This window comes from Scomber scombrus, chromosome 17 (genome assembly GCF_963691925.1).
Source record: "Scomber scombrus chromosome 17, fScoSco1.1, whole genome shotgun sequence".
NCBI lineage: Eukaryota > Metazoa > Chordata > Actinopteri > Scombriformes > Scombridae > Scomber > Scomber scombrus.
Window position 1 is genome coordinate 26,084,341 of NC_084986.1, and position 14,045 is coordinate 26,098,385.

The 14,045-nt window shown below is 39.9% G+C and overlaps 1 protein-coding gene across 1 annotated transcript in view; it reads right to left on the reverse strand.

Moving 5' to 3' along the window:
• The window catches only part of nt5dc1 (5'-nucleotidase domain containing 1), a 71,266-nt gene that overhangs the window by 12,663 nt on the left and 44,558 nt on the right, over positions 1-14,045 (reverse strand). The window contains exon 9 of the mRNA XM_062437836.1: positions 7,535-7,656. Within this exon, the coding sequence (XP_062293820.1) occupies positions 7,535-7,656 (122 nt within the window). The remainder of the gene's footprint in view (positions 1-7,534; positions 7,657-14,045) is intronic.

Sequence of the window (14,045 nt, forward strand, 5' to 3'; positions counted from 1 at the left end):
ACAAAGATTTAAATGGCCTCGCACCTCAGTACATAACAGATATGCTCATCAGTTACACACCAGCAAGAACCCTCAGATCCACAGGCAGCAGAAATCTAGTTATACCTCACACAAAAACTAAGGAAGGGGAGGCAGCTTGTTGTGTTTATGCCCCACGCAGGTGGAATACTCTGCCTGAAACAGTCAGAGGAGCCACATCAGTGGCCATTTTTAAAAGCAGGTTAAAAACTTTTCTTTTTATGACAGTGTTTGGTTAGGTGTGTGTGTGTGTGTGTATACAGTAGGTGTGTGTGTGTGTTTGATTGGACTTACACTTGCACTGTGTTGTTAGTTATTTTATTATGATTATTTGTTGTGAAGCACATTGAGTTTACCTTGTGTATGAAATGTGCTTTATAAATAAAATTTGACTTGACTTGACTTAATATAAGGACTATAGAAAGTGTCTTTGCAATGCATGTATATGGGTATATATGGGTACTTTCATATGCATGCTATGGAGTCTGCAGATTTTTGGATGTTCTCTCCAGGCAGCCATTGCTTTCTATTTATTTACACAGTACACATTACAATGAACATTACACTAATTTATGTTACATTATCAATGCATGTCAATGCATCAATATACTTATACTCATGAGCTTTGGGTAGTTACTAAATGAATGAAACTGCAGATTCAAGCAGCTGAAATGAGAACCTGGGTTCAGTTTGAGAGACAGGGTGAGGACTTCTGACATCTGGGAGAAGCTCAGAGCCAGCTGAAGAGGTTCTAGCACCTGGTTGGGATGCCTCTTGGACGCCTCCCTCCGGAGGTGTTCCAGGCATGTCCAACTGGTAGCAGACCCCGAGTGACAGACCCAGAACACGCTGGAGGGACTACATATCTCTCCGGGTCTAGGAAAGCCTTGGGAATCCCCAGGAGGAGCTAGAGGGTGTTGTTGGTGAAGAAAGTCTGGGTTTCCTTACTCAGTCTGATACGACTGTGGTCCATTACGGGCTAGATAACCAAAACAAGGAGCTAAAGGAGGCTAGAATGCTCCATAGAGCTGAAAGAAACAGTGGTGTAGGTGATTATTCTCTGTGGGATCATCACTATGAACAACAACTTCTTCTGCTGCCCCGTTCTCATATTTAACTTGTAGCTCATGGCTGAAATTTGCAATATTCCTTCTTTTTTTCTTCAACAAAAGCAACATTTTGCTGTAGTCTACTCTTTCACTACTGTTGCAGGTGGAAAACGGTGGATACATCTTTTTGAGCCTCACCCAACCCCTCGCAAAACGATCAGAATGAGATTTTGATCCATTTGGCCCGATAACATTTGGAAAGTCTAGAAGAGCTGCACGACTCAATTATTTTATCCCCGTTCAAGTTAGCAGAGGGCTAACCGAAGTTAGCCGCTCGGCCGGTGGAAGTCTCTGGTGTACGTGCTCTGCCCGGAGAGCATGTGCGGTATGCATTCATCCACCCAGTGCAGGAATGTCAAACAATACACCAGATGAAAAACTTTTTACTGAAATCTGACCACCTAAACTTTGGATTTATGCTCACTAAACTGTTGTGTGGGACTTAACTGTGTGGGAGAGCCACCCAATGAAAGTAATGCTCTTGATTATCAGCTGGAATCTTTAGAATGAACATGATAACACCCACACACATACAAAAAAAAATCAATTGATGCAAGCTGCAAAGCGTAAATCCTTTCCAAACATCACTGATAGGAATGGCATGTGTGTGAGCAGTAACTATATCAAACCTATCCACAGGAGTCAAAAGGCTATAAAGAGGATGTGAGGCATTCCAGTAGCTGCCCGGTCGTCCCTCCCCCCTCACAGAACTCTGCTGAGTCTCTGGCCGGCCAGTCCACATGTAAACAAACAGACGGGCTAATCGGGCCGGGGCCTGTGAGGAGGGGGTGTGCAGGAATCACATTTCCAGCAGGCTTTCCCAGAACTGGCCACAGATGCTCCTCGTACCCCGAAAGCTGTGCACCTCTCATTGCTCAGCAGTCTGCTGTTAGAGTCATGGGATCAGTATGATAAATATTTACAGAGGCCAAGATTCCAGCATGGAGGCAACATCTTACAGAGGAGAGTCAGGGTGGATGGATACAGTTACATTAGACTGAACTACACTGGTGAAGGTGAAGTAAAGACTGCAGTCTACAGTCCCCCAATAAAACCACTATGTGTTCTTTTTACATTTCTATATGTGTACACATAAAAAACGAGATATAATGTATTGATTAATGAGGTTGAGAGGTGTTGGTGAGCAGGTTTTGTTACCTTTGGTCTTTGCATTGAGCTAAAATAACTAAAATAACTTTAGCTTCAACTCTGAAAAGAAAGTGGATAACAGTATTTCCATACATGTTGAACTATTTCTTGAAAATGGGAACTCCACTGATTTTACACATCATTGTGTGTTTCCAGGTGTTGAGGAGTATGACTGCATTTGTTGGAAAAATAAATGATATAAAGCCTTTTGTGTCTCCAGAGGGAGCTGTGTGAACTCTGATAACTGACTCAAGTGATGTCACTTACAGCTACATTAGCTGCTACTAGGCCTGGGTATCATTTAAAAAATGATGATAGCAGTACCAATCCAACTACCCTTAAAGTGATACTGATACCAACTGAGTACTTCATTGATACTCATCATGTGAATCGAAGCATTAAATGAAATTAAATGCCACCACTCCTCCACATCTACATGATTTGATTTTTTAAAACAAATGCATTTTGAAAAATTATTAATATTTACTAATCGAAGTACGCTTGTGTTGATTGGCTGTGAGCAAGTTCATATAAATAGTCATATTTTCTAGTTCTGGGTGCAAAAAGGATGGATTGCAGGTATCGTTTGATGGGAGACGTTTTGATACTACTTGGTATCGATTTATTCCCAGCCCTAGCTGCTACTAACGTAACACACCAAAGTCAACAGAATCAAGACAAGTTGTATTGTGGGTAATGTAGGTGTCAGGTTTTGACATGAAAGAGGAATGCATGGAATTTTAAAAAAAACAAGGTATCTGTGGTTCTGCTGCATTGATTTGATTTTTTTGAGTTTTTGAAACTGTCCATTGTAAGTCCAACAATGTTACAGGGGTGCAATGCTATATCTGTGGATTACTCTTTTAAAAAGGTCAAAGAGTTCTGAAACACTTGCAATTTACCTGTAATTTCCTTATGAAGATTTGACTTGAATTTGACTTACCCTTAAGGACTCTACTTGAATTGAGAGTTGCCTTGACAACTTGACTTGTGGCTTGAATTGTAATTTTTAATTGACTTGAGATTTGCAGTTCAATACAGGTAGGTCAGTTTGAGTAATATGGATTAATATAGCTATAACTTATTACACCAACAGTCCTTTCATCCTCCATTATGACAATCACCAAGTAAACATTGCAATAATAACTATCACCAGGTTGTGTTGAGGCAGAAGTTGAGCCAGCTTCAACGTTTTTGCCAGACGACCTTACAAATGGACAGTTCAAAGTCTTGCGAGACATCGTGGCTTCCTGTGGTCTCACTGCAGCTATTAGATGACATTCGGGGTGGGACCGTGAGCCCCTTCTCTTATCAGCTCGTCACTCAGAGGAGCAGTTAAAGCTAAAGCCGGGCCCAGGTAAACAGAGCTCCAGGCATGCAGAGGGACCTTAATGAGCCCATTGTGCAGCACTCTGTGTGGGGCTGGGAGTACGGGGAGAGGAAGGGGCCAACAAGACAACAGTCATTTCGTCTCATATACCCTGAAAAGGTTATAGTCCTCTTAAGCTGTGACAAATTCTGTCAGCATGAGATCATTACACATGACCTCTTAACACGGCATTACACGGTGGTGGCATGCAATATGTTCAAATGATGTGCCGGTACCACAAAAACAATGCCAATGGAAAGTCGATCCTTTGTGGTGGACGCATGAATGCTGTGGTTCAACAACGTGCAATGAGCTGTGGCTAATGTTGATTTCTAGTCTGGAAACTTTATTTTATTGTTCTTTTTATTGTCATTTGAATGAATTATTATAGCGCCTTAATTATGAATTTTTATTCTCTAAAAACATTGCATTGTGTGATATAACTGTGATATAATGAGGTAGGTTTGAGGGACTGCCAGAGCTTCAGCTGTGGCCAATAGATTGTTCCCTTTACTTTACAATATTAAAAAAGGCAGTTATATTCCCTAATCCTAACACTTTTATCATTTTCTATCCCAAATAATAATAATTTTAAAAATGACGATGATGATGATGATGATAATGATTGTGAGGACCACTCCCCTCACACTAGAATGATAAATGTGTTAACTATGATGTGACTAGCCACGTTTGATAAGGTTAGCTATATGTAAGCCTCTGAAACTGTAAGATAAGGACACGTCAGCCCAGCTGTGACCCCAGCTGTGACCCCAGCTGTTCCAGCGCTGTGCTGAGAGCAAACTGTAATCTTCCCCGAATCCTGTCAGGTGAAAGTGGAGAGAGCAGAAAACACAGAGTGCCTCGGGTCACCCCCCGGAGGAGAGCTTAAAGTACCTATAAGTGCAGGTTGACACTGAATTCCACAAGAGCTTTCTCCACGTGGCTGGGGAACAGAGAGGGCATTGAGCCGAGGGGAAGGGGGGGGCGGGAGAGAGGGGCTGGGAATGTGGATGATGACGAGCGCTGCTGGGTGGACTCGGGGTTGGCTGATGTAGCTGTGCTTAATATGCAACATCAGGATTGTTAACAGTTGTGGTGTTTCCATCTTTCGCTCATAAGTCCTGTGAAATACTAAACTGCCCAGAAGTTTTACACAGTTCTCATAGATGTCGCTGTCACCACAAATATCAGGGTTCAGTATGCTTCAATCAAACTCATTGCTATCTAACTTCAAGGTGCAAGCTTGCTTTCATTGCCTTCCAAAACACAAAACTGTCTTGGGTTAATATAGTTTCTTTTTTCTAAAGTTAAAAGTGTTTCAATCTGTCCAAAAGCCTTCATAAAGAGGGCTCAGACAATATGAATTGTACTGTAAATTTCCCCCTAAAAAAGTATTTATTGTGGGTCAGTTCTGCATATAAAAAAGGACAAGAAGTAGTTATGTGAAAAATGAAAGAGACAGTTTGGGGGAAAAGTTCAAATACTGCCTATTTTTCTGACCTCCACACACCTGCTGATATTGCTGTGTGACTTGGGCGTGATTGTTGGATCGCCTGCCAGGCAAGAATTGCCTCACAAAAACAAACCCCCACAAAATGACTCATTTTATTATAAGAATTGATCCATTCACTGCAAAAACATTTGGAAAGTCTAGAAGAGCCACATAGTTAAATTGTTTTATCCCTATTAAATCAGCCGAAGTCTGTAGACTCCAAAAATGTGGAAGCGTGGGGAAGCGTGGGGAAGCCTGCGTAAACACGGCAGAAATTTTGGCCTCATGCAACACTGAGCTAACCTAACACGCCTGATGATTTGTTACAAAACCATCTCAGAAGTCATCCTTGGAAACTGGAAAAGGGCAGGTACTTTATATAACATAAAACTTAGCGGGCGATTGGAGGAACCGTCAGTCTACCACCGTCTTACCTTGCGAGGCAGCTGGATTCGTGAGACCAAAAGCTGATTGGTCGGAAGTACCGGTGGTTCAGACAAAAGCTCATTACTTGAAGACTGACTAGATGGATTCTCACATGATCTTGTGATGTCCTCCAGCTGAATCCAGCTGCCTTGCTAGGTAACCATTGAGCAACTTTCAGAGAAATGAATTGGCACCATCTATAAAACATGGTATCCACTTCCCTTCAATACATCCATGATCAAAAACTGTAGCCTTCCCTTCAAATCCAATACAGAGAGGAGAAGGTATGGTTGAAGCATACTGAGACCTTCACCTTCAATAAAGGATTGATCTATCTATCTATCTATCTATCTATCTATCTATCTATCTATCTATCTATCTATCTATCTATCTATCTATCTATCTATCTATCTATCTATCTATCTATCTATCTATCTATCTATCTATCTATCCATCTATCTATGCTAAACAGAAGTGGCATTCTGTCCAGTCATGCCAAAAAGAACAACAAAATACATTTGTGTGTCTGTGAAATAGGAGGGCCTGAAGCTTGGTGTCAACTGTCAATGTAAGCCGTAGCAAACTAGCTCACCATCGACTCCTGTCTCACGACTGACTGCTACATGTTTTGTAGAGCACTTCATCTTCAGGTGGAGGAGGATTATCTAAAAACGGCACGGTGCAACTCCTGGTTGGACTCTTCGGCTCTCTGCTCCCTCAGTCTCATCACTATTAAGATGCCTTCAATGGTTCATTGACGCAATTTTGCCTGTCAAATTTCATTAAAATGTAACTCTGTACTGGGGCATTGTGCAAATTCACTTCACGGACACAAGTGAATCCACTGATAATGGAAATTCCACCGATGTGTGAAATGTACTGATGTAAGTGTTGAGTTTCACTGTTATAAATGCTGATGGCCTGAACTCACTTTTACATTCTTTTATTCTGCTATGAATCGGCCATTGTTTCATTGTCAGTAATCACTCTAAAAATTCACTCTTTCACCTGTAATTCTAGGATTCGTATCATCTGACAGATTTTTTTTCAATTCATAAACAGGAACAGGGAGGACCTTTCCAAGAAACGCCTGAGTGAGACAGCTCACTTCCCCACCCTGCAAAAATCCATAAGCCAAGTAGCTTTCACTGTGCCGTCTGATGTGAGGTTTTATGGCAGGCTCAGGTTCGGATTGTGTTGAAGGGGCTGAAATCTTCAGGTTTATTTACAGACACGTTTTTGTTCTTCTATCTGTACTCATTTTTTTGGCTGAACATTTTATTTCTTATTTTTATGAGCATACAAGAAAAACAAATCCCTGAGAACTGTCAAAGCTGATGGCAAAGTATTATATTGTTATATGTATGAGTGTGTGCTGCATTACTAACCAACCAGCACATATCAGGTAAAATTTCACAATTTTTTTTTAATGCTTGTTTCTTATTTATTTTCTGCAATGAAAATATAAAAAATAGATGTATTCCATGTGCATGTTTATGAAACATTATTCAACAGATCAAACAACTGGAGTTTAACAACCCTTGCAGGATTCAGGCGTGAAGAGAAAAACTAAAAACCTTCTCTAAAGCCTGTCTGATCATCCGTCTATGTTACAGGCCTCATGAAATAAGTCATTTATAAAATAATATCCTACCATAGCAAAGAGGTTTTAAAAAAAGTCTTTGATCTGTGTAGAAAATGACCAAGAATGGGCTGCATTGTATGTTAGAGGCTATCAGTGAACTCCCAGTGTGCTGGCACACAGCCGCCCTGTCGACAGTCATGCCAACAGCCACGTTCCAGCTCTCCATCACACCAGTGTGAATCTCCCTGAGCTGATTCATCACGAAACCCTCATCTCTTTCAGCCTCTGCCAACAGCCGAAGTTGGAATCAACCACAAAGTGAGCCTAAGATGTTCTGCACCTAGATGTCTGACTTGCTCCTGTAATATACGAGGCAGCTGGCGTACCTTGGGATCTGGTTTTCCTGTCATGGTCTTGAGCAGCTCGTGGAGGTGAGGCCAGTTGCCCTGGGAGTACCAGCCGGGTTTGTCCAGCGACGGCAGCCCCTCGCTCTCCTCCACGTCGTTCACTGGCGGGAAGAAAAAGAGAATCAGACCAGGTGCTATAGGAGCAGACAGTCCTCTACCAACCCAAACCCTAACCCCAGACCTCTTTGGCAGCACCAATAGGTGCCACAAGGAAACAGAACAGTGGAGGAAAAGCGTGAATAATATGAACAGCAAGACTACTACTGATACCAGAGCAGTGGTCCCCAAGCTGGAGGTCAGGGCCCCTCTAAAAGTAAATCTCAGGGGTCTCAATGAATAATAGGATAGAGATGCAGAGTGATATATATTATCTTTTTCAAACTCTGAGTTTAACACGTGTATTTATGAGCACGATTTAGTGACATCACAACTAGTTTGGAAGTTACTTGTGGTCTAATATCAAGTGTGAATCTGAGGGACTACACGTAATTTTAATTAACTGCCTTTTTTAAATAGAAAATCCACATCAGACAACAATTATTATTCAAAGCTAAGTATTTTTATGTGTCGTAAAACGTGAAGGAAATCTTTAACCAATTAGTACTGTCGCAATAAGTCTATATGAGAGGGAAAAACTTCTCTTTGGTTAAATGTTAAAAACTTATTTAAAACAAGGGCCAAAAATCTGCCTTTTTGAGACATATAATACAACATATATACAGTACATACATGCACATGCTCACGTATTTGGGGGGGGGGGGGGGGGGGGGTCACGTGATATGAACAAACAACCCCCTGAATAAAGTTCAAATGAATGAATAATGATGAACCACCTTCAGATATGAGAATACTATCAGAGTAATGGTCTATTTGATTTTGGGCATTCAACCTTAGTACAGAGATATCTGAGCTGCTGTTGTTCCAACAGCCATTACCTCAGCTCAGCTATGCAGTGAGGGGGAAAACCAGGCTGTGAGTGAAAGCAGAGCAGTGACGACGGGGCCCGTTCAGACCCACCCGTGCCCCTCTTGTCTCGGTCCAACCCTGCTTCAGACCATGTGTCAGCCAGGAACACTTCCCAAAGACTCACTTTTTACCCTCAGAAAAAGTCGGGAGTCGTGCGCTAAGCAGTGCAAAGCAGTCAGTCACACGGAGCTCATGAATAATGACTGAGGATTTTCCACTCGCTGGCTACATGCTTCGTGTTTGCTTAAGAGATTCAGTGATTCGGTGAAAGAAGTCCAACTGAGGATGAGAGTACAGTTTCTTCTCAAGATTATATTTAAACAATGAGAGAAAATAAGCAAACAACAGTTTAAACAACTGAAATATTATACTATTGTATATTGTTTAGTCATATTGCAGCCTGATTCAATACGGATTTATTCTAGTTGACAATTTACACCAAAACCACAAATTATAAAGTAAAAAGATGTTTAAACAAGAAAGTATTCAGCCACTCAAAACTAGATTTTTCTTACAGTCGGATGTTTGAGCTTGTCTGTGCAGAATGATGGATGTGCAGAGTTTGTTTCCACATTCATCTGCTGAAAGTAGAAAGATTCTCTGCTCATTAAAAACCTGATTTGTGAATCACAAAGAAATCCGAAGCCAATACTGATCCAATATTCAACTTCAACTACAAGTGTGATGTGTAATCATGAAGCTTACAGTGTACAAACACTGAGAACGGACTTTACAGTGAAGTAGGAGACATGCTGTGTTGAGCAGGAAAAAGTTCTGAAATTAAAAACATTTAAATACTCATGGAGTCTGGATTATTTTAATAAGGAAGAAGGAGCAGATGTTTTAAGGATTTTACACTGGTTATTATTATCAAACACACAATATTGATCCAAGCAAAGTATTTTTATGTCTTCATAGATGTCTGAAGGGGATCTTTAATGTGATGATGCTGATGTTAAGCAAGTAGTGTACTGTGGATTTAACAGACTTTAACTTCTTCAATGAAAACATCTGCTGTCGGTAACATGAGTTGATGAGAGCTGTGAGACTCAACCACAACAGTAAAGTTAAAGTTAAAACCAAACAGAGAGAAACAACGGGCTAAAAAGCTTATAATCATTCAATCTCATGTTAACATAAACACGTTTATTAGGTCAACTATAAACTCTAATTTCTGTATATCATTTTTGTCACTGTACAACATTTTGTGTAATGTACAGTACCAGTGGAACATATGGACTCTATACAGCTGTCAGGTTGCGACACCTGAAAAAACACAAGTGAAGAGTGCTGAATACCTTCTGAAGATAATGCACATGAAAAGCAGGTTAGAGGGTTTGTATAGAGTGAATCCTGCAGTGTGATTGTGTCGATTCTATCGTTCATTATCACAGAAACAGATGAGCTACACTTTCCCTGCAGGCTGATATAAAAGATGTCTTAGATGTTCAACAGGATGGAGTAAGTGACCTCATCTACTGATCAGACAGGGCACTCAATGTGAATTATTGCAGCTGTAAGCCACAGTTACACAGTGGAGATCATATTCACTCATGTCATGCAGTATGACTCCATGTGGCTTGAGAGGAACTGAGTGAGGATTATTTACTATAATGGTATTACTGGGTGGGTTTATGTCAATGTACACAATATGTTTGCAATATTCTGTAACTGTATGCTTTAACGAACATCAGACTGAGCATCGACTCTACTCGGATAATTATGATGTCACTATGAGTCAACATTCACATTTTTCTGTCATTTCACAATCTTAGATTTTGTTTATTTGATGTTTTCTCTCCTCGGAGGTGATGACACCCGGGAACGTGAATGAGAGATGAGCGAGGCTGGCACAGACATGTCTGCAGGCTTTCTTTATTATCTGCTCTGGTTTGTGTGGTGCCGCTGTCGGTGCTGACTGCAGCTTATTTCAAAGCGCATTTACAGTAATGAGGTTACTTCAGTGAGTCTGCAGCGTCATTACACATGTAATTACACGTTGTGCTGTAATGATGATGGAAAACTGGTAGTGCAATTTGGACTATGACTTTGCAATAACAAGCACTTTTTTTCATTGCCCAAATATGTGTTTATCATCATTAGTGTGCTTCAGGGTGAGTGAAGAGAGAAGAGAATTCAAATTTCAGTGTCATTTTAAGGAAATCACATCTGTCTCACATCTGTCTGTTGGTACTGTGCTGCCATTTTAGCCAAGACTCACCAGAGATCCTTATTATGGTAAAATTATTATCCCATAAAGAAGGAAACCACAAATCTGATCTGTGAGAAAGGTTATAATGAAATAGCAAAAAAAAAAATTACGGAAATACGAACATAGTCAATGCAATCACATGATTTATATATATATATATATATAGACAGCAGCAGGTGCCATGAAGTATATAACTAAACTGATGAAAGGCTTTTTAAAGGTGGTATGTTTTAATTGACTGTTATGTAGGAATCAATAGACCTCCTTCTTTGAAGTAGGTAATTGCATCTCTGGATAGGCAGCAGGTCTTTAAGTTGAATTTAAGTTGAGTCGTATTTTAAGAGGAGCAGCAGCTGGATAAAAGAAGATCCTCACTCCTGCTGACAAACGCATTGGACAGAGTGTAGTCCACTGCAGGTTCACACTGAGGTTAAATATGCTATAAATATTGTAACAGAAGAGAGTGAAAGAACAGGAAGGAGCCCCTGCAGTAATGAGAGTGCACGCATGCACACACGCGCACACACACAGAGGATAACAGCTGTGATGATGCTGGACTTAGCGAGAAAGAGGAATGAGAGGTATGTGAGAGCTCGGAGAAGTGTAAACTGTGCAGTGGACAGCTTTGAAGACAATTTCACATCAATTAAAGATGATGATGATGATGATTTCTGTGACATGTTACATGGTGATTACAGCACTTTTTAAATGACATGATGATGATTCTTCAAGTTATTTTTTACAATTGTACCTCTGAGTCTGAGCCTGAGGGAAACCACTGGCTAAAGAGAGCCTGGGGACAGCTTCTTCTTTTATTTTAGTTTGTCTGGGCACAATATATACAACCTTTCAAGATAGTTTTTCATTCCTTTTAGAAATTAAATTACATGAATTGAGTCTGCTTAAATTGCCCAACCGCAAACTTCATTTCAACCACATTCAGTTGTCATCGCTGGTATTCTATTATCCTCACCCACCCATTATATACACAGCCTGAGGGCAGCTTCACCTTGCTTCACATCTGTATTTATTAACCCAGGACTTACACATATTCATTTTAGTACAAAATTCTACATGTGGAAGGTACTCACTTGCCATTTTACTAACTGGTGCTGAAGTTATTAGCTTTCGGATACATTTTGGAACACATTTTTGCACTGAATGAAGGCTGTAGATTTAGTCCCCATCACCTCCACTGGAAGCACACCAGTAAGGTTCCTTAATGGCCTTATAGCAGCCAATAACATAATAACGGCTGATAATGTAATCATTTTGCTCATTTTTTAATGTAATAAAGTCAATAATGTAATAAGTTAAGTATATATGTATAAGTTATTACGTTATACGGGTTGATGACACTTTATATACAATAAAATAAACTTAAATAAAGTGATTATTTACCTAGCCAATAACGTAATAACTTATTACATTAATGGAAAAAAGTTATTTCGTTATTAGTTTAGAAACTTAGAAAAAGTTATTGACAAGTTATTATTTTATCTGTGTTATTACATTTAAAACAGGCAAAATTATTATGTTATCGGCTGTTATTACATTATCAGTACGTTATGTTTTTGTTATTACGTTAAGTTTTCATTATTATGTTTGTATGTTTGTAAGATGTGTGTGATGAAAACCCATCAGTACACACACATGATCTCCCATTATAAGTTAGACTGTTTGCAGGTTCACAAATTTGCTCCCAAATCATATATTTTAGTTTCAGGCGTGACATAGAAAGACAGAGAGAGCTTATGAAAGAGTGAAACGGGGTGTGCATTAAAACAAAACTAAAGTGAAACTGAAATTTAGCATTATTATATTAAAAAACTGCATGTGAGTGAAATCCAGTATGTCTTTTGTTTTGTGATATGTAATATAATAAGATTATCTGATCTAATCGAATTATTTTCTTTGCAGTAACGCTGTTGTAGTGGCCTGACAGCAGATGTCATGTACTGCTAAATGCTGAAATGTTAGTGTACACAGTAGGTGGGCTACAATGCGGGTTTGACGCAGAGGTGACTCACTACAGACCTGTTTGCATCACTTGTAAACAGAGGGGTGGTGAGTGCGTCACATCAGGCGGTGAAATGATGCTGCCAGATGTGTGATTCTATGAGGGTATTTAAAAGAGATTACAGATGTAAATGAGTCTAATTGATCTGATTTGCATAAAGTGCCCGCTAAATTAGATCCAGGTTGTGTAAGACCTGTGCAGATCTAAAAAGCGACACAGCACAAAAAAAAGTGTTCTCTGCTGGAATACTGGCTGGTGAGAATATACTTTTGGAATGTGGAAGTGTTCATCTCACAAGAGGAAAATATATGTGAGGAAATACAAGTGAATTAGCCTAATATGGTCAGATCAACGTAAAGATCAGTGATTGAATGTTATTTGACTGTTGAGCTTCTAAAAAACAGCTGCACATCCTTAGTAGATATCCTCCTATAAGGGCAACCAGGGAAACAGAGTTCTGGAGCGCAGTTTAATAAGAGCTAGGATTAGAATGGGATATTACTCGTTTGAAGTTGTGGTTGTAAAATGACTCAGGGCTTACTGTACATGCAGCTCTGTAAACTCTGGGTTAGATGTATTGTGAAAAGCCCAGTTTTTTTCCATACCAAAATCAAGTCTGGTAGGGAGAGGCACTTTCAATACATCTGTGTGGTATTAAAATCATTACAAGATAAAAAGCCTTTTTTCAGTCCATCCATACACCCATCAGCTCTAGCTGCTTTTGAACTAAGGATTGCAACATGGTATTATAAGAGCTGGATACTGGAGCAAAGATGGCACCCGTCCAATTCAGTAAGAATTTCTTGGCTGGTGCGTGAGCCAAAAAAAAAGGTTTCTAACTTCCACGTTTGCTTGTGCAGATTTTACATTGTGATGTCATCAATGACTTTTAAATCACTTTTCTCGGCTCGAAGAAAGGTTTACAAATATAAAACCTCCATTGATCATAATTGATCATTCATAATTGGTCTTTTCTGCTGTTCAAGGTGTCACTAAAATGCTTTTTTGGCCAAAGGGACAATTTTCACTGCAATACCATGAGTGACCACTTGGAAAACATTGTGTGATAGGCTGAGAGACGGAGCCCTATCCAGCTCTTATAATACATCCATGGACTGCACCATAGTCCTGCATGGGTTCAGGTAACAGACAGGTGACTTTGTATTTATTTCTTATTTCTTTCACTTGTGATTGTCATGTACTGTATGATATTATGTGTTTGCATGTATTGACTTATATTCTTGCTGCTACCACTGCACCAGCTGTGACCAAACACTGCACGTGGCCATTAT